The 27,587-nt window shown below is 44.6% G+C and overlaps 1 protein-coding gene across 1 annotated transcript in view; it reads left to right on the forward strand.

Moving 5' to 3' along the window:
* Positions 1-27,587, forward strand: part of AKAP8L (A-kinase anchoring protein 8 like) — a 69,468-nt gene that overhangs the window by 16,541 nt on the left and 25,340 nt on the right. Inside the window, exons 3-8 of the mRNA XM_068274577.1 lie at positions 9,150-9,462; positions 12,726-12,828; positions 13,019-13,056; positions 16,687-16,735; positions 21,253-21,325; positions 21,416-21,557. Of these exons, the coding sequence (XP_068130678.1) occupies positions 9,150-9,462; positions 12,726-12,828; positions 13,019-13,056; positions 16,687-16,735; positions 21,253-21,325; positions 21,416-21,557 (718 nt within the window). The remainder of the gene's footprint in view (positions 1-9,149; positions 9,463-12,725; positions 12,829-13,018; positions 13,057-16,686; positions 16,736-21,252; positions 21,326-21,415; positions 21,558-27,587) is intronic.

Raw genomic sequence — 27,587 nt, forward strand, 5'->3', positions numbered from 1 at the left:
GTGAAAAAAAACAATTACAATCAATTTCCGCTAACTTGTGACAAAAAAAAAAAATCTTCTATGAACTCACCATACATCTAACGGAATACCTTGGGGTGTCTTCTTTCTAAAATGGGGTAATTTGTGGGGTTCCTATACTGTCCTGGCATTTTAGGGGCCCTAAACCGTGAGGAGTAGTCTTGAAACGAAATTTCTCAAAATGACCTGTGAAATCCTAAAGGTACTCATTGGACTTTGGGCCCCTTAGCGCAGTTAGGGTGCAAAAAAGTGCCACACATGTGGTATCGCCGTACTCAGGAGAAGTAGTATAATGTGTTTTGGGGTGTATTTTTCCACATACCCATGCTGAGTGGGAGAAATATCTCTATAAATAGACAATTGTGTGTAAAAAAAATAAAAAAATTGTCATTTACGGAGATATTTCTCCCACCCAGCATGTGTATGTGTAAAAATACACCCCAAAACACATTATACTATTTTTCCTGAGTACGGCAATACCACATGTGTGGCACTTTTTTGCGGCCTAACTGCGCTAAGGGGCCCAAAGTCCAATGAGCATCTTTAGGCTTTACAGGGGTGCTTACAATTAGGCACCCCCCAAATGCCAGGACAGTAAACACACCCCACAAATGACCCCATTCTGGAAAGTAGACACTTCAAGGTATTCAGAGAGGAGCATAGTGAGTCCGTGGCAGATTTCATTTTTTTTTGTCGCAAGTTAGAAGAAATGGAAACTTTTTTTTTTTTTTTTTTTTGTCACAAACTGTCATTTTCCGCTAACTTGTGACAAAAAATAAAATCTTCTATGAACTCACCATGCCTCTCACTGAATACTTTGGGATGTCTTCTTTCCAAAATGGGGTCATTTGGGGGGTATTTGTACTATCCTGGAATTTTAGCCCCTCATGAAACATGACAGGTGCGCAGAAAAGTCAGAGATGCTTGAAAATGGGAAAATTCACTTTTGGCACCATAGTTTGTAAACGCTATAACTTTTACCCAATCCAATAAATATACACTGAATGTTTTTTTTTTTATCAAAGACATGTAGCAGAATAACTTTCGCGCTCAAATGTATAGGAAATTTTACTTTATTTGAAAAATGTCAGCACAGAAAGTTAAAAAAGTCATTTTTTTGACAAAATTCATGTCTTTTTTGATGAATATAATAAAAAGTAAAACTCGCAGCAGCAATCAAATAGCATCAAAAGAAAGCTGTATTAGTGACAAGAAAAGGAGGTAAAATTCATTTAGGTGGTAGGTTTTATGACCGAGCAATAAACCGTGAAAGCTGCAGTGGTCTGAATGGAGAAAAAGGCTCTGGTCCTTAAGGGGCGAAAAGACTGTGGTCCCGAAGTGGTTAATGCACAGGCATAGACAACGCGTTTCACGGGGAAACAGTCCCCGCTTTTTCAAGTCAAAGCTTACAAACAGTAGGGGAAACAGCCCCTTATAAATCAGCCAATCAATTCTTTCTATAAGGTATCTACGGGATATTAATAGATCTTTATAGAAAGAATTGATATTAATAGATCTTAATAGATCTTTATAGAAAGAATTGTCTATGCCTGTGCATTAAACTATTTTACTTCATCCCCCGCATATGTGCTTTTTGCACTATCACTCCCCTTACTCTGCCTCCAAGCCACTACGGAGGACCAGACGCCGCTCACCACGCTTCCGTGCGTGTGTTAGAGGAAGCGTCTAGGTCCCCATAGCAACTGCCGCTAGGACTACTGGGAAGGTGACGTCACGGACTTCCGCCCTGTCGTTACGGAAAGCCTGGTCCCCGGCTGGCTTAGAGGGACAACTGCCCATCGCGGCTGAGCACGCTGTGCTAGCCACAATACAACTAGGTGAGACCATTCCACCTTTCTTCTGCCTTATGTTGACTGATTTCTCAGAGCGCTCCCCCTTTTTTTGTTTCTCTTTACATGCCTAGTGTTTATGGGAGCAGCCGAGCAAAACTATTCGGGTGGCCAGATCGCGCCTTGAGGGGCTCACTACCCCTTATTCTCCCTACTGAAGCGAGAATGAATCTCGCTTCAGACCTCATAGATAGCAGGGGCATGCGTGCCCCTGCTAAACCGCCGCTATCGCACCGCTAAACGGGGGTCCCTTCACCCCCAAATCCCCCTCCGTGCAGCGCATCCCCTCTTCCGCATTGAGGCAGGGCTAACCGCCGCAGCCCTGCCTCACGCGCGTCTGTCAGCACGTATCTCCGCCTCTCCCCCGCCCCTCTCAGTCTTCCTTCACTGAGAGGGGCGGGGGAAAGGCGGCAATGCGCCGCTGATTGATGGCGCTGAGAGGCAGGGTTGCAGCCGTTAGCCGTGCCTGAAGAGCAGCAAAATATACGACCAAATTGGTCGTTGATTTTGCAGGGGTGGATTTGGGGGTGAAGGGACCCCCGTTTAGCCACGGGATAGCGGCGTTTTAGCAGGGACACACATGCCCCTGCTGAATATAAGCACTGAAGCGAGATTTATTCTCGCTTCAGTGTCTCTTTAATAGGGCTGTGGAGTTGGTACAAAAATGATCTGCCTCTCACTTTATGAAACCTCCGACCCAAAATTGCTCCGACTAGGACTCCACAGCCCTGGTAATAATAGTCCTGGTGTTATGTTGCCCTGTACTACACCTAGAGGTCTGTTCCTGCACCACAGCAGAGCCATGTTATTTTTATTCTCCAAGGCTGTTGGAGGGTGTGGCACCTCCAGTGATTGTCACTGCTTCCTGGTCAGGGTCTATATTAGTATGAGGGCCAAGAGATTTTGAATACTATGAACAGACTCTGTAGGTAAACTCTAATACTACACGGAAGCGGCAAAACTGGATGTGTGTATGCACACTGGCTAACAGTATCGTATGCTGGGAATACACGTTACGTTTTTTGCTGAGAATGGTTCCGATAGATGCCTTTGATGATAAAATTCCGACATGTCTGATTCTCCGCTTGATTCTGTTTCGCTCAATTTCTCATAGAAGTGAATGGAAAAAGATAAGAGAATCGAATGGCTAATAGATCTCACAGAGAATCAAATACGAAAAACGTAATGTGTATTCCCAGCATTAGAGGCTGTGTATCAGCAGGACCGCCAGGGAATGTGCATTGTTTAAAAGGAAATAAATAGGTCTCTCCCTTCAGGTTCTCTTTTAATAGGATTGCAGCTAGTAAGAACAGAGCAAAGCTTACCAGTTCAGAAAACTGAGGCAGTTGCTATTTCCCTACAAAGGAAAATGGATATTGGTTCTCTTTTTTTCTTCCTAATTAAAGGGAACCCAAGGTGAGAGGGATATGGAGGCTGCCATATTTATTTCCTTTTAAATAATGCCTGGCAGTCCTGCTGATCCTCTACCTGTAATACCTCTATCCATAGACCCTGAACAAGCATGCCGATCAGATGTCTGACAAACCTGACAAGATAAGCTGCATGCTTGTTGGTGATTTACACCCTACTGACCATAAAGACCAGCAGGGCTGCCAGGCAACTGGTAATGTTTAAAAGGAAATAAATGCAGTTTCCGCAGCTCTCACACCTCGGGTTCCTTTTAAGCAAAAGAGTAGTTTACTTGTAATGTTTTGCAGAGCAGGAAGCAAGCCTATTTTTTTTTCTCCTCGGTGGCCTCAATTCACTAAGCAGTTTAGACTAGTCTACTGATGGTTTGGTCAGTTGCATCAAAGGGGAACTCACTATTACCAAATGTTTTAAACCTGGTCTAAACCATTTGGTAATTAGGTGGGTAAAGCCGGGGAAATGATCAAAAGATGCAATTCACAAACAAGTAGCTGTGACTGACATTCTTCTCCTTTGATTAGCTCTCCTCTGCATACAACTAAACTGCATAATTAATTAAAAAGGTTCCATCCTCACATCTAAAATACCTCACAGAATTACTTTACCGACAGAAATCAGCTTGTCTAATCTTTGTCAGAACAAGTGGGCGTGGTTACTCCTTGTTTGCCTTTGTGAATTGTGTAATTACTGAATGTTAGACAAAGTCTAAAATATTACACCAAACCATCAGTAGACTAAAAACCATCTTTATGCTGGGAAAACACTGTTCGATCCAGCGGCCGATTAGCCGTCTGATCGACCCCAGCTGCGTCCCCGCTCGTCCGTGTGTGCGGATTGATTACCGCTCGTCCCCGCCGGCGCTTCCTTATCAGCGCTCGATTCCCTGCCATTGTCCGCCGGCGGGGATCGAGCGGGTGCGGGTCAAGCGGCTTGATCGGGCCAGCTGAATATTATCAGCTGGTCGATACACGGTACAGAAACGTACCGTGTATCCCCAGCATTAGACTATTCTAAACTGCTTAGTGAATTGAGGCCCATGCTGATAGATTGCCATCTAAGAAGAAAGTGCATTACTTGTTGCTAGGGAGATATCCCATCAAAACCTTTACCCATTGCCTGCCTTGTCAATTTCCCCTCGTTTAGCAGTGGTAGCCAGCTTCCTACACTTCCTCCTGTTACTTTTCAACTGTTTTCTCACAGAGGTTTAGATGCAAACATTGACTGCTTAAAGAGGAACTGTTGCGAAAATCTTATAATAATAATAATATAATAATCCGAACATTTGTATAGCGCTTTTCTCCTGTCGGACTCAAAGCGCTCAAGAGCTGCAGCCACTGGGACGCGCTCAAGAGGCCACCCTGCAGTGTTAGGGAGTCTTGCCTTGAACTCCTTACTGAATTTTGAGTACTTGACCTAGCCAGGATTCGAACCCTGGTCTCCCATGTCAAAGGCAGAGCCCTTAACCAGTACTCTATTCAGCCACTCTTAAAATTTAAAACACATACAAATAAGTACGTCTTCCAGCGTAAAATGAGCCATACATTACTTTTCTCCTATGTTGCTGTCACTTACAGTTGGCAGTAGAAATCTGACATTACCGACAGGTTTTAGGTTAGTCCATCTCTTCATAGAGGATTCTCAGCATGGCCTTTATTCTTTATAAAGACATTCCCTGAAAAGGATTTATACAAAGATGCTGGCCAGCCTCCCTGCTCACCATGCACTTCTTTGGCAGTTGGAGGAGCAACATTCACTAAGTGCTTTTAAAAATAAAGAACCCCCATGAGAAGATGGGCTAGTCCAAAATCTGTCAGTTCTGTCAGATTACTACTACCTACTGTAAGTGACAGCAACATAGGAGAAAAGTAATTTATGGCTCATTAAACTCTGGACGAAATGTACTTATTATTTGTATGTGTTTACATGTAGATTTTCACGACAGAGGTTCCTTAAAGTCAGTCTTTCATATGCAGGTAATGTCTCTTTTGACATATGGCAGAAAAAAGATAAGACAGTAAGTTGTGCAGCTCTGGGTAGCAATGTTGGATGGCAATGTCCATTTCTAAAATGTTATTTAGCAATGCAGAAAATGGCCGGTTTGGGTGCAAAAGAAGGCTAGTTTAGTTCAGGTTTGTGACACTGCAGCCTGCATCTCTGAAACTACTGATCATTTCATCATCCGGGTTTTCATATCAGTTACTCCTAAATTTCTGCATGCTATTATGGTGCATATTTGTGGCATATCTGCTGGACACACTCACAGACACAGAAACACTGAGGGGACCGTTCAGCATAATGTCTTTAGCAGTTGCTTTAAGCTTAAATGTTAGTGATTTTCCACTTTTCCTGGAATAAACACTAGGCACTACCCCTAGAGAAGACCAGAAAAAGTGTTCTCCTCAACAGGTCTCCATAAGTGCAGCTAAATAGTATTTAAAATCCAGCTATACCTTGTCTGGAAGATGGCTTCTAACGTTCCCTCATTATCTATCAACATAAAGGGCTGGAACCCTGTAGAACGTTTTTTTTTTTTTTTAGCGTTTAGGGAGGTTTTCAAAACGCTAGCGATTTCCCTAAACACTCAGCTAATGTTAATGGATGGGCGAAATTCCACTGGAGCAATTGCGATTACCAAAATCGCAAACGCAGGACATGCAGCATTTTTAGCGATTAGCGTTAGCTGCAAGCATTTCTGCAATGTAAAGTATATAAATGCTGGAGTAATCGCTCGTCCAAAGCTACACAGAGCAATTTGCTAGTGTTTTTAAATTACTGCACACTGTAAAAAAAAAAAAAAAATGAAAATTAATTGAAAGGACCAATCAGAATTAAAATCGCTACACAATCCCTGGCAAAAAGCTTTACTTTTTAAAATCACTATTAAAAGGTATTACTTTTACAAGACTTTGTTTATTTCTACCTACATATAAAATCCCTACCAAAATTGCCAGGAAACGCTCATTAGAAACGCAAGCGATTCTGATTAGCGATAGCGCTAGTAGTGGGTTCCAGGCCTAAAGCAGGTTTTGCCTGCTAAAAGATTTTTGTGGCCATAAACAAAAGCCTTTATCTTTGCATAGGAGTAGGATGGGAATGTATTAGCGGCAGAGTTGTCTGCTGTGGTGACTTCCTCGTGGTCTGGCATCACAGTGACTTGTATTCAAATATTTGTGCATTCTAAAGGGGCCCATACACCTAACAATTTTCCCGCCGATACAGTGATCGAATCTGCTGTGAAATTGTTGCACAAATAATTGATTTCCGTCTGAAATCAATCGTTCCTGTCGAGCCGTCCGTGCGGAAGCGGCAGCACCACCACAGATTGTGATCGGTTTCATGCTGAAATCGATTCACAATCTGTTTGCAGTAAAGGCAGCCATACTATCCCTCTCTGATCAGATTCGATCAGAGAGGGATCTATCTGTTGGTCGAATCTGATGGCAAATCGACCAGTGTATGGCCACCTTAATACAAGTCATTCCTTGTATAAGAATGCACCTTCCGTTTTTTCTCTTGTGCAGAAATAACAGCTTTATTTAATTGCCATATTCATTTAGCAGGTGAGATCTACTTTAGTGTCAGATAATGGGGAGGGAAGCTTGGAGGCAATTGACATCTTTATTTATCCTTGTGGCAAACAACTGCTGGAAGCTTAGGGGGTATTCATATATGTAAAAAGGGTGCTGGGTGAAGCCATAAGCAATATATTTGCAATACTGCTGATATTTTACTAAGGCTTCTACCTCCTCCTTACATTCATTCTCCCTCCCCCAGCTACTCCTAAATCTAGCCCCACTGTAAACCCTACGCCTACAATTACCCATCCCTTCTTTGTGGAAATTCAGGCTCCAGCTATGTCCTGCGCCCAAATTATACAGTGGGTCTCGCTGTAGCCACAATTAACATTGTGGTCTATGGTGGCACATAAATTGCCTGCCTCATATATGTATATGCTCGTTACATTACCAAGTCCTCAATGGCATTACTTGATCTGGTGCAATCCCAGTCAGTGATAGATATTGAGCTGTCACCTGAGATAGTGTTCTTTAGTATAGGGTATAAAATGAAAGGTCTGTTCCACACAGAAGTGACTGTGGCCTCTGGAGGGTTGAATTGCCTGTTGGCTTCTTCCATTTCTCCAACACTCTAGTGAAGGGGGTTAACAAATTATTATATAATTCAGGAGCCACTAGATGTTTATTAGGGGCCGTGTCTACCCTGTTTCTCTGAAATGAAGACCTCCCCTGAAAATATGGTATGCCCTGGCAGGAATTTCGAGCATGCTAGAAATAAAAGCCCTACCCTGAAAGTAAGCCCTAGCAGCAGTAAGGGTGAAAAGTATGGCAACTTGTGTTATTACTGGAGCCCATGGTCTCGCATTGGGCCAATCCCTACCCTCACTGCTAATTAGCGAGAGCAGTGATTGGCCCAATAGCAAAAGTTGCCATACTTCTTCCTCATAGGCTGAAGATCGGAGATACAGAGGCATGGAGCTCGGGAAAGACGAGTATGCAGGAGGACATGGGGGTCAGCACAGCATGGAGCTGGGGGTAAGAGGAGGATGCAGGGGGACATTGGAGGACATGGGGGGCGGCACGAGACACAGGAGAACAGGGGATAGAGGATGACACAGGTTCAAAGGGGGACACCGGGAGGAAGCGAAAGGTACAAGGGGGGGGGCACAGTGGGAAATGCTGGAGGACACACAGCACAGGAACTTGTGTGTTCAAAGAAATATGACATCCCCTGAAAAAAAAGCCCTAGCACATCTTATTTTCAGGGTATTCACAACAAGACCTCAAATGTTGATCAGCTGCTGTCATTTGTAAGCCCCGTGCCCATTTGATTTCTGGGATTTGACTCTAGCCCAGGCATGGGCAAACTCGGCCCTCCAGCTGTTACTGAACTACAAGTCCCACAATGCATTTGCCTTTGGGAGTCATGACTGTGGCTGTCAGACTCCTGCAATGCATTGTGGGACTTGTAGTTCCTTAACAGCTGGAGGGCCAAGTTTGCCCATGCCTGCTCTAGCCCTACCTTAAAGAGAACCAGAGCTAAAATAATAAAGAAGTTATACATACCTGGGGCTTCCTCCAGCCCCATACGCGCTGATCGATCCCACGCCGCCATCCTCCTCTGCCCGCAGCTACGAGAACCGGCTCCGCGCTGTTCTGTCAGTCGGAGCCAGTCTAAGCGTAGCAGAGGTGGGCTCTTTGCGTATCTCTGCAGCAGTGTATAGAGAGATATGTAGAGGGCGCACTTTTCCTGCATAGGCTGGCTCCGATGTCAGCGACGAGAGCCCGTTCTTGTAGTTGCGGGCACCGGTGAACGGCGGCGTGAGATCGATAAGCGCGTATGGGGCTGGAGGAAGCCCCAGGTATGTATAACTTTTTAATTTTTTCAGCTAGGGTACATCTCTAATACCCTTTAGTGGCCTGACTCTAGCCCTAACTTTAATAGCATGTCTTTACTGGGGGTGTCTTCCACATAGGAAGTTCTTAGTACAGGACCTATAAGCCAGTACATGTAAAGTTTTTAGCATGCATGTAATTTATATTTTCCCACATATTTCCAGTAGTCTCCTTTATCCGCCTATAAAGTTCTTCCTTTTGCTAGCCTTGCATCGCAGGAGTGTAACGCTATCATTTGGCTTTATAACCACTACAGCAGTGACTATTTCCAGTAGGAATTGGGAATTCTGGAGGGGGGGGGGGTTGCCACTGGAGATCCTGAGAAATGGTAGAAGCCACCATGCAGCTCAACTCGCCAGCAGCCACACATAGCATAAAAAGTTCTGTCATGAGATTATTTTGCTGCTTTGAATATTTGCTCACTACTGCTTCTCTCCACCAGTTCTGCTTCCTACCTTCGGATGGACCGAGGCAGATACGGGTTTTCTAAACCAGAGAGAGCATTTGGAAATCAGAGACCCCAGCAACCTGCTCTCCCTCCCCAGGTTCCCCAGTGGAGGGGAGATGCAAGGGGAGGATTCAGGGATAATTTCCGCCCTCCTGCAGCAATTAGAGGACCTGAGCGTCCAATGCCATTCATTAACAAAGCAGCGTTCCCAGAGGCAGGAGGCTTCCAGAGCCTGAGGGCATTCACTGGCAACTCCTACTTTGGAGGAGGATTCAAGCACAAGTCCAGAAAGAATCGAAAAGGAAAAGTAAGTGTAATGTTTAGCATTATTGTAGAAGGAGACAAAATATGGCCTCAATTCACTAAGCTTATCCCCTGTCTTTAATAACGTTTCTAGAGTTATCACCATGGTGATGAGGCATGTAGCATTCAGGAAACATTTTACCTCAGGTAAACCTAAAGTTAACTCTTCTGTCTATAAGTTAACTCTTCAAGCCTTAAAATAACTCCAGAATTCTGAAGTTGTTGATTAACTGCGTGTGAAACTAACTACAGAGGAGGTAACTTTAGGAATGAAGAGATAACTTACCACCACACAGTGAGAGTTATCTTATCTCTTGCCTTATCTCCAGCATAATCTTAGTGAATTGAGGCTATGGTGTTGTGGAGTCTGTCACACCTTAATTCCACATAATATGCTACCAGAAGTGAGGCCAATGTGTGGCAGTCCACCATTAATTAATATGTGCTTCAATACAATTTTCTAATGGCACCAGTCTGTTTCAGGCCTCTTGAACCCTTTATTAAAGCATGTCTGAAGAGGACAAAGAAAAATGCAAAAAAAATACATACTTGCCTCAGCAGTGGGAATCCTCTAGATAGTCCAGAGTCTTCTCGGATCCTCCTGTAGCCCACTGTTCCAGCCTAGGCTGCCTCTAAACATACTTGACAAGCACTTTAGAAGGGGTCCGGTGGTTCTTGTAGGGACCAAGAACACCTAAAAGAAGTAGAGAGACCCAATGGTGCAGTATCGTTAGGTTTAGGGGGGGTAGAAGTATATAAATGATTATAAACTCACAAAGGTGAATTGCAGTTCCTGCAACCACTATATAAGCTTGCAGGGAATTTGCAGTCTCCGCTCGGGTCTCCAGGTCCTGATGGATGCTGGACGGTTGCGCTCCTGTAGTTCAATACACTTTCCGGAAAACTAAGGCTATTACCACCAAAGGAGGTCTGACTGATAGAAGGGCTGCCTCCACCCCACCCTTCTATTTGACAAGAACTTGTTAGATATGTTTCATGTGGCGTCACTCCCGGTGTGTGTGAACACAACTAAAGTCTGTTTTACAGTGCATGTGCAGTCATAACTCGCGCATGCACAGTACAGATGTACTCGTACCCTACCAGTAGCATGATCAGAAGAAGAGGGTCCTGTGGAGGATGGTGGGTTTGAAGACACATCTGGAAAGCCACTGGACCAACCAGAGGCTTTCCACTGCTGAGGTAATTATCCATATGTTACTTCCTATTATAGGCTTGCTTTAATCCACACGTCAAACTCTAGCCCGTGGTCCAAATCTTGCCCTCAGAGCCATTAAATTTGGCCCCCAAGTGGTTTCTCCACTTTGCATTACGTTTGGCCCACTCTAGACCACCAGGGGAGCTATATTGGAGTTGAAGCCCTAGAACACCAGTGGGGGAGGTAGGGAAAAGTACTAAACACTAGGGAACTGTATAGGGGAGGGTGGTGGGCACTAGACACCAGGGAACTGTACAGGGGAGGGGAGGACAACCTGACAACGGGGAACTGTATAGCGGAGGGAGAAGAACCAGAAGACACCAGAGAACTGTATAGGCATTGGAGGGGAGCCGTTAGACACCAAGGAACTTTATAAAGGAAGGAAGGTGGCTACTAGTCATTGAGGTTGTCCCGGGACTTGCTCCCAGTGTTCAATTTTGGCCCACTTTGTATTTGAGTTTGACACCCCTGCTTTAAAAGCTCTAGAAAATAGCATAGTGTAGTATATGGGTCAGCATGAAAGATTACCTTAACTGGACATCCTGTGGTGTGGCAGGAGAGCAGAAGATCTCTGTTGAATACATTTAGTATACGGACCAATTGGCTTCTGGTGTAGTGAGTCAGCATCCTTGCAGAAAGCAGTACTATGAAGTGTCCTCGTAGGGAGTAGAGGTGGGCGAACAGTTTGGCTGTGTTAGCCGAACTGTTCGGGCTGCCCAATCTGTCATTTATCTATGCCTCTTACTACTTCCGGGTCGCAATGACCCGGAGTAGTACGTCTGCGCTGCCCGGCGGAGCGCGTCCTAGCGACGCGCTCCCGTTGCCGGGCACTTTCTGCGCATGTGCGTGACGTCACTCATGACGTCACGCATATGCGCAGAAAGTGCCCGGCAACGGGAGCGCGTCGCTAGGACGCGCTCCGCCGGGCAGCGCAGACGTACTACTCCGGGTCATTGCGACCCGGAGTAGTAAGAGGCATAGATAAATGACAGATTGGGCAGCCCGAACAGTTCGGCTAACACAGCCAAACTGTTCGCCCACCTCTAGTAGGGAGGGTCCTGCTGCAGGTAGTACATCTGTGCAGCTGCTTAGAACTTCAAGCAGTTTTATTGCTGTTGTGTCCCAGTTGGATAGATTTCCTCACTTCTACTGGAAACACAACATGAGCAGAATGGAAACCTCTCTGCCATAACAAAGAGAACATTAAACACATCAGACATTTTAATTGTCCAAAAATAGAATTGTTTTTGGCTACAGTGCCTCTTAAAGGACAACTGAAGTTATAAGAATATGGAGACTGCCATATTTATTTTTTAAACAATACCAGTTGCCTGGCAGCCCTGCTGATCTATTTGGGTGCAGTAATGTCTGAATCACACCAGAAACAAGCATGCAGCTAATCTTGTCAGATCTTACAATAATGTCAGGAAACATCTGATCTGCTGCATGCGTGTTCAGGGTCTAAGGCTAAAAGTATTAGAGGCAGAGGATCAGTAGGGCTGCTAGGCAACTGGTGTTGCTTAAAGTGGACCTGAACTCTTGCACAGAACAGAAGGAAAACAGAGAAGTACACCCTGTATGTTTTAGAGAGCCTGTCTAATTCCCCCTCCTTTTTGTCTAATCACAAGTTGTAATTTGATCTCTCCCATGTGTCACGACTGCCACGGCAGAGATGGCACATAAGCTTATTTGAAAGCACAGGATGTTAATGTTTGCCTCCATGAATCAGGAAGTAGAAACGGTGCAGATTTATTTTAGGATTTGTATCAGCTGTAACAAAGAAATGTTTTTGTTTAATGGTTATTATGCTTTGTGTATATTTTAGAGCAGAGAGGACATTCTGAGTTCAGGTGCACTTTAAAAAAAGAAATAAATATGGCAGCCTCCATATCCCTCTCGCTTCAGTTGTCCTTTAATGCCGTTTTTAATGTGCATTCAGTTTATTATTCTTGTACAGAAAATAATGCTGGTTACCAGGCACTTTGGCCAGACAGCAGTGTTTTGTAAACCAACAGCTTAACATTTGTACTCACATTTGTCACTTTCAAAAGAAACCACCAACAGACGAAAAAGGACCTCCAGAGAAGAAGACAAAGCCTAGCACAGAGGAGGATGGGACGAAGAGTAAGAGTGAAGAGTCTGAATCAGAAGGAGGTGAGATAATGTGGTTTTCCTGCGCTGGAGTTTAGCATTTAGTAGGTAATCGCTTGCAGACCCAGTGACCTGTACAAAGACTGGGGGGCGCTAATTCTGATGTATTTCCTGAACTAGAAGTGACAGCCATTTATAGTGAACATACCTAGGTGGAATGAAAATAAGCTGAAACATTTCTGTTTTCCTCCAGATGGAGACGGAGAAGCAGCAGCAACCGGCACAAAGACTGTAAGTTCCATAGTTGCATACCAAAGATGTACATGCAAAAATCAATTAACCCTTCGCACACTCACATGCAAATGTTCAAACAAATGCATTCACAGATTTACTCATCCAGGCACAACTGTTATCCCTACAGCTAAATTAAAAGCCAGGGTTTTAGTTCACAGAAGAATGCATTCTTATGCTTAGTCACCTATACTGCGTAGAAGTACCCAGGTAAACATAGGTGTCCTAACTCTGGCCCTGTAACATGCATAGTGCAGACATGCAAACACATTCATTGCATCAAACCTATCAATGGATTAGGAGCACACATCCTAACTTCCTCTCCTGGGAAAGACAGTGCATCTTACCAATCGCACAAGGGAGCTAACTTTATGTGTCCGTGTGCACCATGCGCATACACCAGCATAAGCTGTCTGCATGCTGACAAACATACAGGGGAAGGGGGGAGTGCACCGAATTAGACCCTAGCCACAGGGGTCAATGATAAGAATAAACATACATATATCCAGGAACATCGCCTCTAGTTAGGACATTAAATAAATTTTTAGGGAAAGGGAGGTGCTGAAGGGGGTGTGGCAGCAGCAACCGGCACAAAGACTGTAAGTTCCATAGTTGCATACCAAAGATGTACATGCATGTGCTCCATTTCTTTTTCTTTTCTGTTTAAGGTAGTGTGATCTGCTTTTATTGGCCCATCACATATCGGACCGGTTGTGTTATCGTCACCGTTCCAACCCTTCCTCTGCTAACTAGAATAAATGCTGCCATACACTGGTCGATTGTCACCAGATCGACCAACAGATAGATCCCTCTCTGATCGAATCTGATCAGAGAGGTATCTAATGGCTGCCCATACACTGCAAACAGATTTTGAATCGATTTTAGCATGAAATCGATTCACAACCTGTGGAACTGCCGCAGCCGCCTGCCTCGCGTGCTCTCCTGACCTGCAGCAATACATTACCTGTCTGCCGGCGTGAGTCCCCGGGTCCCTGCATTCTCATTTCTTCCAGCGTACTCCTCCATTTTCGCTTTACTTCCTGTCAGAGTCCCGTCCTGTCACAAGCAGAAAGTTCAAACAGTGCCCTCTACTGTTTGAACTTCGCTTTCTCACAGGAAGCGACACTGGCAGGAAGTGAAGACGCCGGAAGAAGTAAGAAACTGCAGGTACCCGGGGACTCGCGCTGGCCAGACAGGTGATTTATTGCTGCGTCGGTCATCGACGAATGAACGCCGCTAACGACGTGCTCCCGACCCACTGGTGATGAGGGAAAATTTTCCCCCTGGGCAGATAGACTGAATTGATCTATTTTGAATGGAAATCGGTGGTTTGCGTTATCGATTTCACAGAAGATTCCAGCACAGTGATAGAATCTGCGGGAAATCGTGTTGGTGTGTGCGCACCTTAAGAGCTTTCTTAACCTTTCTGGTTAGTGAAAGTACAGGCATGCTCCTCCCATCTGATCTCCTTCTCCAACCTCTGCACCAGTGCAGAGACTGGGTTATGGGAGGAGTTGGGGCCCAATTGCCAAAATGGCTTGCTTACCAGTGGTTTTTGAAGACCAGATGGCTTATTTTATTAAACAGTCAACATGGGGAAATCGCTTAATATATTTGTACACACACTAGACTGTTCTTGGCCGGTTGGGGTTGCCAAAAATGTAGCATGTGTACGGTGGCCCCAGATTTTATTCTCTCATAAATAGGTAGCAGAAGTATCTAAAAAAAAAAAAAAACATCTAAAAACAATGCTAAGTGAACACATCATTATATATCACGTGATCGGTGTGCACGTGAAGGTTAAACAGCCCCACCTCTCGTGCCGGTGCTCTCCTCCTCTCCTGCAGCCGCGACCATGTGTACCCCTATTACAGTGATGGCTAACCTTGGCACTCCAGCTGTGGTGGAACTACAAGTCCCATGAGGCATTGCAATACTCTTGACAGCTCTAAGCATAACTGTGGGAGGCAGAGGCATGATGGGATTTGTAGTTTTGTTACATCTAGAGTGCCAAGGTTAGCCATCACTGTCCTATGCCATTACAGGCTGTCAGTCTGCCGGCGTTCAAGACTGGCACACATGAAGTGGAGTGAGCATCGCCCGCAGCCTGTTCAAAGGGACACACAGCTTTGCAAACATCAGAGGGTCACAGCTCTGACCAGATAACACCTGGGTGGCCACACTAGTGGTTGCTACTGCTGGGGCTGGTTCAGCAATGCTGGGGATTGAGGTTTGACACTAGTAAGTGGCTGCAATGAGTCAAGGCTGTTCTCCCTGCAGAGACAGCATTACAATAAAAGAGGCACCCCCAACTTCCCTTTAGATGTGCATGTTTTCTTATACTGCTTCTGATAGCCCTGAATATGCTCTGGATCTGTCTATTAGTCTTTCTAAACCATCTATTTGCCACAGCTTAGAAGAACTTCAAGATATTGTACACATGCAGGCTTTCTGATGTGAAATAACATCTGAAAACAGGTACCCAAGAGGTTAAAAAACACAGCCTGGGGTATTCTGGGAAGCCTTGTTTGTGCCCTTCGCTCTGCTGCTGGCTGTTACACAGTCCCTCACTCTTATCGCTCCCTTATCACCTCTTCAAAGCAGGTGGTATTCTCAGTGTCATTACCGCCTGCTCTAATCTTTATGAATTGACATTTACTGACGTGTGCTGGAGGTCTTCACCGCACAAGTCGGTAATTTACCTCACTGCTCGGGAATTTCAGCTTTTCATGCGGTAACTGCTTTTATGGATTGACATTTTGCCTAGTGCACGGTAAAGTCAGATGTTTTCAGCATTACTGCATGTGGTAATGCTTTATGAATCGAGGCCATTTTGTATTCTTTTCCGGTTCAAAGAATTCACTTCCTGACTAACGTTAGGAAGTAATAAATGTTATTTTCCTTAATATCGTTGATCGTCTATTCTTGTTTAGACAATAGTTCTTATTTGATCTCATGTGATATTCTGTTCATATATTTATTGTATGTTCTTTAATTTATTAGTTTTATAAAACGTAATAAAAAATGATTGAAACAAAACAAATCGCTCTGCATAAGCGCTTATAAAAGCGATTTTATAAATACCGCAGCGCTCACCCGAGCACCGGGTAAAGGAAAAAAAATTGCCCACAAAATAAAAAATTGCTGACATTTGCAATTTTCGATGTGAACAAAGCCTAACAGTTGTTACTGAGAGGCGTGCGACATCGCACACAGCTGGCGCATATATGGGCTTGTTTGCCAACCAATGCATACCTGGCTACAGTGTTCAGTACAACCTATGTGGGCCTGAAAAAAAGGACTTACCGGTAACTTGCTTTAATATTGGAGTGCACTCCTCAAAGGGATGGTGATCAATTTACACACACCACACACACACACACCACACACCACACACACTGTTCACTTGGGATTGTTTTTAGATTGGGTTTTTTTAGATCGTTCTGCGGCCTGTTTATTATGATAGAGTAACATTTGTTCATCATTCCTCTGTGCTCCCTTATTGATTCTTATTGCTATTAGTTCATTTCAAGGTGAGACAAGCACTTTTTTGAATATATGCGTATGGTTGATATCTCGTATCTCTGGTAATGTTATGTATGTGTAATAAACATGCCTGTTCCCTTCCAGGATGCCGGCGAGAAACAAGAAACCGAAGGGGCGGACAAGGGAGAGACAAGTAAGCAGGAAAATTGGTGTTCTAAAGAAGAGCTAAAATCACACTATAAAGGCAGCACAGCTTAGCATTTTAACGGTTGAGGTTTTACTGTGTAAAATGCTTTGTTCTAAAGATTTTCTTTAGAAATTACTGGTAATAGTTTAAAGACTAACTGTAAGGCATAAAATCAATTCTTTATTTGTATCTGGTAAACAAGTAATAAGGATGCTAACCAGGCAATCTAAAAGTTTAAAATCACTATTACTTGGAGGAGAGTAAGGGAGGAAATGACATCAGAATTGGCTTCAAAATAGCCAGTAAAAAAAATGTGAAATGCGAAGAAGGATTTTCTCTAATAGTGCATTTATTTCTTCTGTACACTCACCTAAAGGATTATTAGGAACAGCTGTTCAATTTCTCATTAATGCAATTATCTATTCAACCAATCACATGGCAGTTGCTTCAATGCATTTAGGGGTGTGGTCCTGCTCAAGACAATCTCCTGAACTCCACTGAATGTTAGAATGGGAAAGAAAGGTTATTTAAGCAATTTTGAGCGTGGCGTGGTTGTTGGTGCCAGACGGGCCTGTCTGAGTATTTCACAATCTGCTCTAGGATTTTCACGCACAATTTCTAGGGTTTACAAAGAATGGTGTGAAAAGGGAAAAGCATCCAGTATGCGGCAGTCCTGTGGGCAAAAATGCCTTGTTAATGCTAGAGGTCAGAGGAGAATGGGCCGACTGATTCAAGCTGATTCAAGAGCAACGTTGACTGAAATAACCACTCGTTACAACCGAGGTATGCAGCAAAGCATTTGTGAAGCCACAACATGCACAACCTTGAGGTGGATGGGCTACAACAGCAGAAGACCCCACCAGGTACCACTCATCTCCACTACAAATAGGAAAAAGAGGCTACAATTTGCACGAGCTCACCAAAATTGGACAGTTGAAGACTGAAAAAATGTTGCCTGGTCTGACGAGTCTCTATAGAGTCAGAATTTGGCGTAAACAGAATGAGAACATGGATCCATCATGCCTTGTTACCACTGTGCAGGCTGGTGGTGGTGGTGTAAAGGTGTGGGGGATGTTTTCTTGGCGCACTTTAGGCCCCTTAGTGCCAATTGGGCATTGTTTAAATTCCACAGGCTACCTGAGCATTGTTTCTGACCATGTCCATCCCTTCATGACCACCATGTACCCATCCTCTGGCTTCCAGCAGGATAATGCACCATGTCACAAAGCTTGAATCATTTCAAATTGGTTTCTTGAACATGACGAGTTCACTGTACTAAAATGACCCCACAGTCACCAGATCTCAGCCCAATAGAGCATCTTTGGGATGTGATGAAACGGGAACTTCGTGCTCTGGATGTGCATCCCACAAATCTCCATCAACTGCAAGATGCTATCCTATCAATATGGGCCAACATTTATAAAGAATGCTTTCAGGACCTTGTTGAATCAATGCCACGTAGAATTAAGGCATTTCTGAAGGCGAAAGTGGGTCCAACACTGTATTAGTATGGTGTTCCTAATAATCCTTTAGGTGAGTGTATATGCTGTAAAGATTATTGGCAAACCGTAAAATGTACATGTAGAGGGGGGGAAAAAAGTGCACCTTGGGAGGCAGAAGCCTCTGGATCCTAATGAGGCTTCCCAGACCTCCTCCACCCGTTTCAGTGCTGGGACTCCCGAAAAGCCGCTTGTCGATGGCTCAAGCACTAGCAAGGACCTGTGGAAAAAGCCAAGCCTGACCGCCTGCCCAGTAGCATGGACCTGATTGGGCGCAGCTTTCTCCTTTGGAGCCTGAGCGTGTTTGTGTGGCCGTGCTTCATGGTCTCCTCTCTGGATCAGCCTGGCTGGGGATTGGGGAAGCCTCTGGAGGATCTAAAGGCTTTCCTCTCCTGAGGTAAGCATTCCAATATGCCTTTAGCAAACCTCACAGGTTTGCTTTAATTCAGCTTACTTACATGGTTTTCATGTACATTTAAAACACGGCATTCCACAGTGTCTGGTAGTTCAAGGTTACAGTGTTTTCTGTTAGACTTGGGACCTATGTTAAAAGCAACCTGAAGTGAGAGGGATATATTCATATTTAATTTTAAAGAGAACTTGTAACTTCAAAAAGTGCCCCTGGGGGGGGGTACTTACCTCAGGAGGGGCGAAGCATCTGGATCCTATTGAGACTTCCCCATCTTCCTCTGTCCCACGGCGGCAGCGCTAGAGGTCCCCGAACTGCGGGCATGTAAATATTTACCTTCCCAGCTCTAGCGCAGTAGCGGCTTGGACTAAGGTGGAAATGGCTGATCCCAGTCTGGTCCGCTCTACTGCGCAGTAGAGCGGATCCGATAAGGCTCGGCTTTTTCCGCCTAAGCTCATCGGGGAGCCGCTACTGCGCCTGCGATGGATCCGGTGAAGATAAATATTACAGGCGCGCCTGCGCCACAGCGCGACAATATGTTGGCTGTGGCTTTTGGGGGTCCAGTGCTGCCACCTTGGGACGGGGGAAGCCTCTTTGGATCCAGAGGCTACCCCCCTCCCCGAGGTAAGTACCCACCAGGGGCACTCTTTTTTTTCATGTTAAGAGTCTTTTTAAACAATACCAGTTACCTGGCTGTCCTGCCAATAAGGCTCACCTCCCACTTGGAGTGGATGCAAACCTGCATGGTAAAAGCGCATCAGCTCAGGATGCATTGTGCTCTGTCGCACATTTGCATTGTCTATTTTGAGTCTGACGCTTTGCAAATACCTGTCTCCGCGCCCCCCCCCCCCCCCCCCTTCGCTGTTGGCTCCTCTGGTCTGTCCCAGAGCCCGTTAAGAAGCTGGCAGGAACATGGGGATTCCCATTGGTTTACAATAAACTAATTCTCCTTAGCAACAAGGAGGGTTTTCATTGCTTCACCAATGAAAATCCCTGTTGCTGAAGGTTCCCATTAGCGTTTGGTATTGTAATGGAACATATTTCTGCCGGGCACTGTTCCGTTAATCAGCTTTGTGAGTCAGCTGTGGAACCGGGACACGTGAGTGAAATGCCCACGTGAGGTGGGTGAAGCGGACGCAGCAGCCAGTCTAGTGAGAGTGGACACTGTCCGTCCTCCTAGGCCTTCATTGCATCCCTTGACCCAGCGTCTTGCCGTAGATTCCAGAAAAATGCGGAACGTCAGGACTCTTTGCATGGCAGATGAATACTCCGTTTTTGTTGTTGTTTGTTTTTTGTTCTATTTTTTACAAGTGATAGCGGATACTATTCTCAACAAATCTGATCCTCTTCCTGCGTTTAGCGAGTGTGTTTAGCTAGTGCTTGTTCTGCACAATTAACAACTTTGCCTAAGGCTACATACACACTTGAGATAAGTCTTTGGAAAAGGCAAGATCACAGACCAATTTTACCCCCTTCCATGTAGTATGAGAGCCATACTTTACACAGTCTATTCTATGGAGCTGCACTCCCCATCAGATAGAAATCTTTGCAAGGTGCTGCACACAAAGATGCCCGTATACACTCAAAAGATCTGTTCCTGCAAAAAATCCATTCCTGCAAAATGCATTCATAGTCTATGATATCTGCAGATCATCATACACACCTTATTTAACAGACTTCATCTGCATATCTGGCAATCATCTGCAGATCTGAAAATCCATCCTGGTGGATCTGATCTGCAGATGATTGTCTGTTAAACAAGGTGTGTATGAGGATCAGCAGATATCATAGACTTTGTATGCAATTTGCAGGAATGGATCTTTTGCAGGAACAGATCTTTTGCAGATAATGATCTTTTGAATGTGTGCAGCATCATTTTTATCTGATGGGGAGTTCAGCTCAATAGAATAGACTGTGTAGAGTATGCAGGGACGGATCTAGATCAATTTGTGCCTGGGGCAAGGTCAGGTTTTTGCGCCTAAACTGCCATTCCCAATCCAGTTTTGGAGCCTAAAGGTCAGGTTTTGGCGCCTAAACTGCCATTCCCCATCCAAATTTTGCAGCCTTTTTAAGAATTCAACAAACTGCGCCTGGGGCAAGAGACCCGCCTGCCCCCCCCCCCCCCTCCCCCCCCTAGATCCGTCCCTGAGAGTATGGCTCTCATACTTCATGGAAGGGGGTAAAATTGGTCTGTGATCTTGCCTTTTCCAAAGACTTTTATCTCAAGTGTGTATGTAGCAGAACTCAAATATCCAGATTAAGTGATATGGGGGGTGGGGTAGTCTACACATTGGCCTCAATTCTGCTGAGATACCTCATGTTTCACCTCACTTTATGCATTTACCTCATGTTTTACCTCATGTTCGGAAATGGAGAAAAATCTTTCAGAATTGCTTAAAAAAAAAAAAAGGAAAATACCTCATGAGGTATTTTACCTACAAAAAAAATGTACCTCACATAGCTACCAGAATTGAGGCCAAAATTGTGCTCATGCTGTGCAGATTCTGGTAGTGTTGTACATATGCTCTGTACAGAAGATCTAATAGAAAAAAAGAGGTTAACCAGTTGGCATAATGTTATAGTCTTGTACAAGCAGATTGTGTTTCTTTCCACAGAACAGAAGCAAACCCCTACCAAGAAGAACCCGGAGATTCAGCGTAAACATAACCGGGACAGAATGGTGGAAAGGTAGATGTAGGTCCCTGTAAGAAAACTGCCATTAAATTGGAGTATACAGACTGAACATCCTGTTTTTTTATTTTTTTTACATCTGCACAGGATCCAGTATGTGTGTAATCTGTGTAAATTCCGCACTTTCTACAGCGAGGAGATGACCAGCCACCTGGAGAGCGAGTTCCACAAAGAACATTACCGCTTTGTGGCTGGGAAGTTTCCCAAGCAAACAGCCGACTTCCTGCAGGTATGTGTGACTCCTTTCCCAGCATGCATCTGTCATCCTGTTGACAGAAATGTCCAGGGCTGGCCATGTCTAGGGAGGTATTTCCCAGAGGATGATCGGCTCTGAGAATGTAATGACTGGGCTTCATTGGAGGGTGTGGTCTGGTTTAAGGCCACATCCTATGTTACCTTATTAGCAGGTGTTATAGGAGACATCAAACTCACAGTCAACGAAACAGAATGTAGAGGCAGTCAGGTATATGTAGGGTTAGAGATGGTCAATGAGATGCAAATTTGTATGCAGCTTGAAGTCAGATGGAATCCACAGGATGTGCCTTTGATTGGCCCAGTGATCTACAAACTTGTCTCTCCAGCTGTTAAGGAACTACAAGTCCCACAATGCATTGCGAGAGTCTGACAGCCACAGTCATGATTCATAAAGGCAGAGATGCATTAAGGGACATGTAGTTCCTTAACTGGAGAGCTGAGTTTGCAGATCACTGAATTAGCCCATTTCCAAGCTGCATACAGTTTGCATTAAATTTGTATGCAAGGTTTTTGTGCCTCAACAGGTTCCCCAAATCTTCCATTAATTTTTTTTTTTCTATAGTAGGGGCGGCTCAATGGCTGATAGCCTTAAAATGCAGGAAGGACTCCTGTTGAATATGCATGTAAAGTACAAATTAAGTATATGGCAGAGAAGCTGGCATATAACTTGCATGATGAGTTCTTTCTCTTTACATATAAATGGGAAGAATATATAGTCTTAACTACTTCGGCCTCCTGGACGTACTAGCTACGCCCAGGAAGACATGTGCGCGTCCGCGAGCTCCTGCGGCCGATCGAGCGCGTGCACGCGCGCTCCCGGCCTGCGGTTCGTTAGCCAGGCAATCAGTGAATCAGGCTATGGTGCCCGATCACTGATTCCTCTCCCCCGCAGAAAAAGCGACAGCTTCTCTCGGAAGCTTTGCTTTTTCTGGCTGTTGCATGGGGGATGCGTCTCTCTAAGCGTACGTTACGCTTAGAGTGACGTCATGTAAACAAACTCATGGCCGCCATCTTGTGGCCAAAAAGTAAAACTACAACTTAAAGTGAAAAAATTAAAACTCAACACACATTTACATGATAAAAATACTGTTTACATCCCACCCTCCCTAAAATACCCACATAAAATGTTTAATATAAAAAAATAAAGCATTACAATAATAAAAAAAATGTAAATATTTAACTAAGGGTCTAAACTTTTTAAATATCAATGTAAAGATGAAATATTTCTATATTTTTTTTTTTTATTTATTTTAAACTTGTAAATAGCGATAGATGCAAAATGGAAAAAATGCACCTTTATTTCCAAATAAAATATTGTCGCCATACATTGTGATAGGGACATCATTTTAACGGTGTAATACCTGGGACATATGGGCAAATACAATATGTGAGTTTTAATTATGGAGGCATGTACTATTTTAAAACTATAATGGTTGAAAACTGAGAAATAATGAATTTTTTCCATTTTTTTCTTCTTCCTGTTAAAATGCATTTACAGTAAAGTGGCTCTTAGCAAAATGTACCACCCAAAGAAAGCCTAATTGGTGGCGGAAAAAACAAGATATAGATCAGTTCATTGTGATAAAGTTATAGGCTAGTGAATGGGAGGTGAACATTGCTCGGATGCATAAAGTAAAAGCGACTGAAGGCTGAAGTGGTTAAAGTGAACCAGAGACGAAGCATCCTCATGTATTTTACCATATATATCAGTGGGGACATTAGAGAAAACGCCTACCCTGCTCTCTGTTTTTCTTCACTGCTCAGCCTGTTTGTTATCAGCCCTGATAAAATTCCAGACTGAGCATTCAGTCTGGCTTTGCTCAGGAATCATTATAGGTTAGTCATTATAGCAGAGCCAGAAGGGCCAGGCTTGGGCTTGAAAAGACATCAGAGAAGACAGACTCAGCTATAATGATTCCTGAGCAAAGCCAGACTGAATGCTCAGTCAGGGATATTATCAGGGCTGATTAGAAGCAGGCTGAGCAGTGAAGAGTGAAACAGAGAGCAGGGTAGGGGTTTTCTCTAATGTGCCCACCTTACCATATATATGGTAAAATACATGAGGGTGGTTTGTTTCTGGTTCACGTTAAGCAGTGGAGATGGCACAGGTAAGGTGCCCATCTAGCTAGTTACGCGTTTCAAGAGTGCTTGCCAGCTTCCTTGGGTCAACTTAAACGGACCTCAGGAAGTGGGCAAGCACTCGAGAAACGTGTTGTCTATATCTTGTAGTTTAATAAATATCTTTATCCAGTTAAACTGGTGTCTACCATATATACCCGAATACAAGTCGACCTTGTGTATAAGTCGACTCCAATATTCAACCCTCTTAAGCAGCAACGTTTTTATTAACTCAAGTAAAAGTCTACCCAGCAAAGTAAATGGCTGCACTCGGGGCTCAGGAGGGGTTAATGACTGCACTGCATACAGTATTGCAACCACTAACCCCTCCTGTCCCTTAAGTGCAGCCAAAAACTTCTCCAGGCCCCCGAGTGCTGCAATTATTCACTCCATTTTATGCAGCGCAGAATTTCCCCCTCTGCTCCTTTCCTTGTTAATTGTTGTGGCCAGGACTTTCAGACCTGTGTTTACTTGGCATTTCCTTTCCTCAAAATATCACTTACCACAGGGCAAATTGCTGCAAATGGGAATGTCCATTTTAGTACACATGACTCGTGTAGAAGTCGACCCATATACTTTTATGAAGTGAATCAAACTTAAATTTCTAGACTTATACTCAAGTATAAACAGTAATCTTCTAGAGTGATAAGCTATTGCCTCTCCTTTTACCATACTAACTGAAATTGTGAATATTTAGAAAAGGTTTTTTTTGTATATAAATATCGGGCGCTTCCACCCCACTATTTAATTATAGCCTAGACCTCTGCAGGAGATATTGGCTTAACAGTTTTTTTTCAAAACTATAAAAATCCCAAGGAGAGCAACCATCCAGAATCTTGATTGGCCTGGAGAACTGAGCTGGGGCGGTTAATTTGTCGCAAGCTTATACGGAGATTGCAGGGGTCTGCAACCCACCTTTATGAGTATGTCACATTGGCTTCTATGATTGAATGATTGACATCCCACCCACTGCGCAGGACAGGAACCCCAGGCTATACTTAGGAGTTGTTTCGGTCATCTATTCTCTGCAATTTCATGGAAACTTGTCTGTGAAAGTCCAGAAATGTGTCCTGCACCTCCCGGACTGAACAACTTGTTTGAATTGACATTTCTTCTTGACCAAGCAAGATATTCCCTAGAATCCTCTATGTGCACTAGAATATATATCCCACTGCAGAACTGTGCATATAGTCTTCTGCTGAAACATTGGTTCTTAAAGAGAACTTGTACTGAACAAAGGACTCCTGGGGGGGGGTACTCACCTTAGGAGGGGGGGAGCCTCTGGATCCAATTGAGGCTTCCCCCACCGTCCCACGGTGGTCTCTCTCGGCCTCCGAACAGCGGCCATGTAAATATTTACCTTCTCCAGCTCCAGAGCAGGCGCAGTAGTGGCTCTTGGCTTGGACCAGGCGGAATTAGCCCAGTCAGGTCTGCTCTACTGCGTAGATGCAAGTCACCTACGCAGTAGAGCAGATCCGACTGGGATCGGGTATTTTCGCCTGATCCAAGCCGAGAGCTGCTACTGCACCTGCGCTGGAACCGAGGAAGGTAAATATTGCAGGCACTACTGCACCACAGCCTGACAGTTTGTCGACTGTAGCTTTGGAGGGGCTTAGAGAGACCACCGTGGGACTGAGGAGGGCAGGGGAAGCCTAAATCGGAACCCCCCGGGGTTTTTTTAAGTACAGGTTCTCTTTAAATGCATGAGAGTTTTACACTGCAAGAATCTTACAGCATACAGTCTACATACTTGTGTCCTGTAGTTTGGGGGGAGGTGCTTTCAAGGGGAATTCATTTTATGTTCCAGGATCCTCGCCTTTTATGCCCACCATGCAAAAGCAAGTTGTGCATGTGCTTGGTCAGTTTGTAGACCTATAATCAATAATGACTCCTCTGCACTCAAAACACTTACAGCAAACTGGAACCCTAGTGGCCGGGAAAAATAACTAGGTAGAAAGATTGTACTCATTTCAAAAATGGAGGAATTTAGTTTCCAAAATGGATTTCATATTATACTTTAGGGCCCGTTTCCACCAGCTGCCGCACGCAGCTGCGAGACGTGTGGTGGCACTTCCTGGAATCTTAGAAACTGTGCCATGCACGGCTGTGGGATTCGCTGCCTCCCGCACGAAAAAATGCTGCAGTGTTGGCAGCAACGTTATGCAGGCCCAGATTTACATCACAGGAGCCTATAGGCACAGATGTCCTGGCACCCTAAATTTCACCCTCCAGAAACACACAAACTCCCGCTGAACCGCACCACAAGTGTGCTGGCTGATCCAGCTCCTACTTCTCCCTTATCTGTCATAGGTAGCTACAGGTGCCTCTTAGCATTAGGTAGCCAGATAGTGGTGCCCCCGACTGAAGGGAGATCTCAGTGGAATGCCAGGTGACTAAACTCTCATGTATGCTTTGCTCAGGACTCTTCATAGGGAAGGAGGGAGGCGCTGGGGAGGGGAGTGAACCGCCCATCCATCAGGCGCCTGTAGGCGCGTGCCTATAGTGCCTTATGGTAAATCCGGCCCCGCCCCTATGGCAGTTTCCCTGCGCGATTTGCTTGCGGGGAAACTGCGGATTCGGCGCAATTTACGCAGCAGTGGAAACTGCCCTTATTTATAAAGCGCTAACATATTACCCAGTGCTGCACAATAGATACAGGAGGCGTTACAACAATAAACAATGTTACAAAACAACATTCTGTTCTAGACCATTTCCCATCTGAGGCTTAAGAGCTTGAAATGTTTGATTACTGTGATGAGTACAGGTAGAGTAAGGACCATTTCAACGAGGGAACCTCAATGCTGGTGAAATGGTCCAGTACAGAAAACCACTGCATGCAATGCAGCTTGGAAGCTACTAAAGTTCCAGCTTACTGTGAGTGTGTTGAGTGCCAAAGGTTAATTGTATGTAAATTAACCATTCCCCTCAGCAGTTTGTAAACCTTTCTAATGCTGGGAATACACGTTATGTTTTGCGCGTTCGATTCAGCACGCGATTTGTTAGCCATTCGATTTTCTGCTCCATTCTCTTCCACTCGTTTTTCTTTTTTTCCATTCACTTCTATGAGAAATCGAGCGTAAAAGAATTAAGCGGAACATCGGACATGTCTGAATTTTATCATGGAAGGCATTTATAACAAATAAGTAAGTGCATGGGCAGTAGGGAGCCTAGTGTTGCTTACATGCAAGGCTCTGGATTTGGGGATGCATTAGGGAGCCTAGTGTTGCTTACATGCAAGGCTCTGGAGTTGGACATGCATTAGGGAGCCTAGTGTTGCTTACATGCAAGGCTCTGGAGTTGGGGATGCATTAGGGAGCCTAGTGTTGCTTACATGCAAGGCTCTGGAGTTGGGGATGCATTAGGGAGCCTAGTCTTGCTTACATGCAAGGCTCTGGAGTTGGGGATGCATTAGGGAGCCTAGTGTTGCTTACATGCAAGGCTCTGGATTTGGGGATGCATTAGGGAGCCTAGTGTTGCTTACATGCAAGGCTCTGGAGTTGGACATGCATTAGGGAGCCTAGTGTTGCTTACATGCAAGGCTCTGGAGTTGGACATGCATTAGGGAGCCTAGTGTTGCTTACATGCAAGGCTCTGGAGTTGGACATGCATTAGGGAGCCTAGTCTTGCTTACATGCAAGGCTCTGGAGTTGGGGATGCATTAGGGAGCCTAGTGTTGCTTACATGCAAGGCTCTGGATTTGGGGATGCATTAGGGAGCCTAGTGTTGCTTACATGCAAGGCTCTGGAGTTGGACATGCATTAGGGAGCCTAGTGTTGCTTACATGCAAGGCTCTGGAGTTGGACATGCATTAGGGAGCCTAGTGTTGCTTACATGCAAGGCTCTGGAGTTGGACATGCATTAGGGAGCCTAGTGGTGCTTACATGCA

Source organism: Hyperolius riggenbachi, chromosome 3 (genome assembly GCF_040937935.1).
Source record: "Hyperolius riggenbachi isolate aHypRig1 chromosome 3, aHypRig1.pri, whole genome shotgun sequence".
NCBI lineage: Eukaryota > Metazoa > Chordata > Amphibia > Anura > Hyperoliidae > Hyperolius > Hyperolius riggenbachi.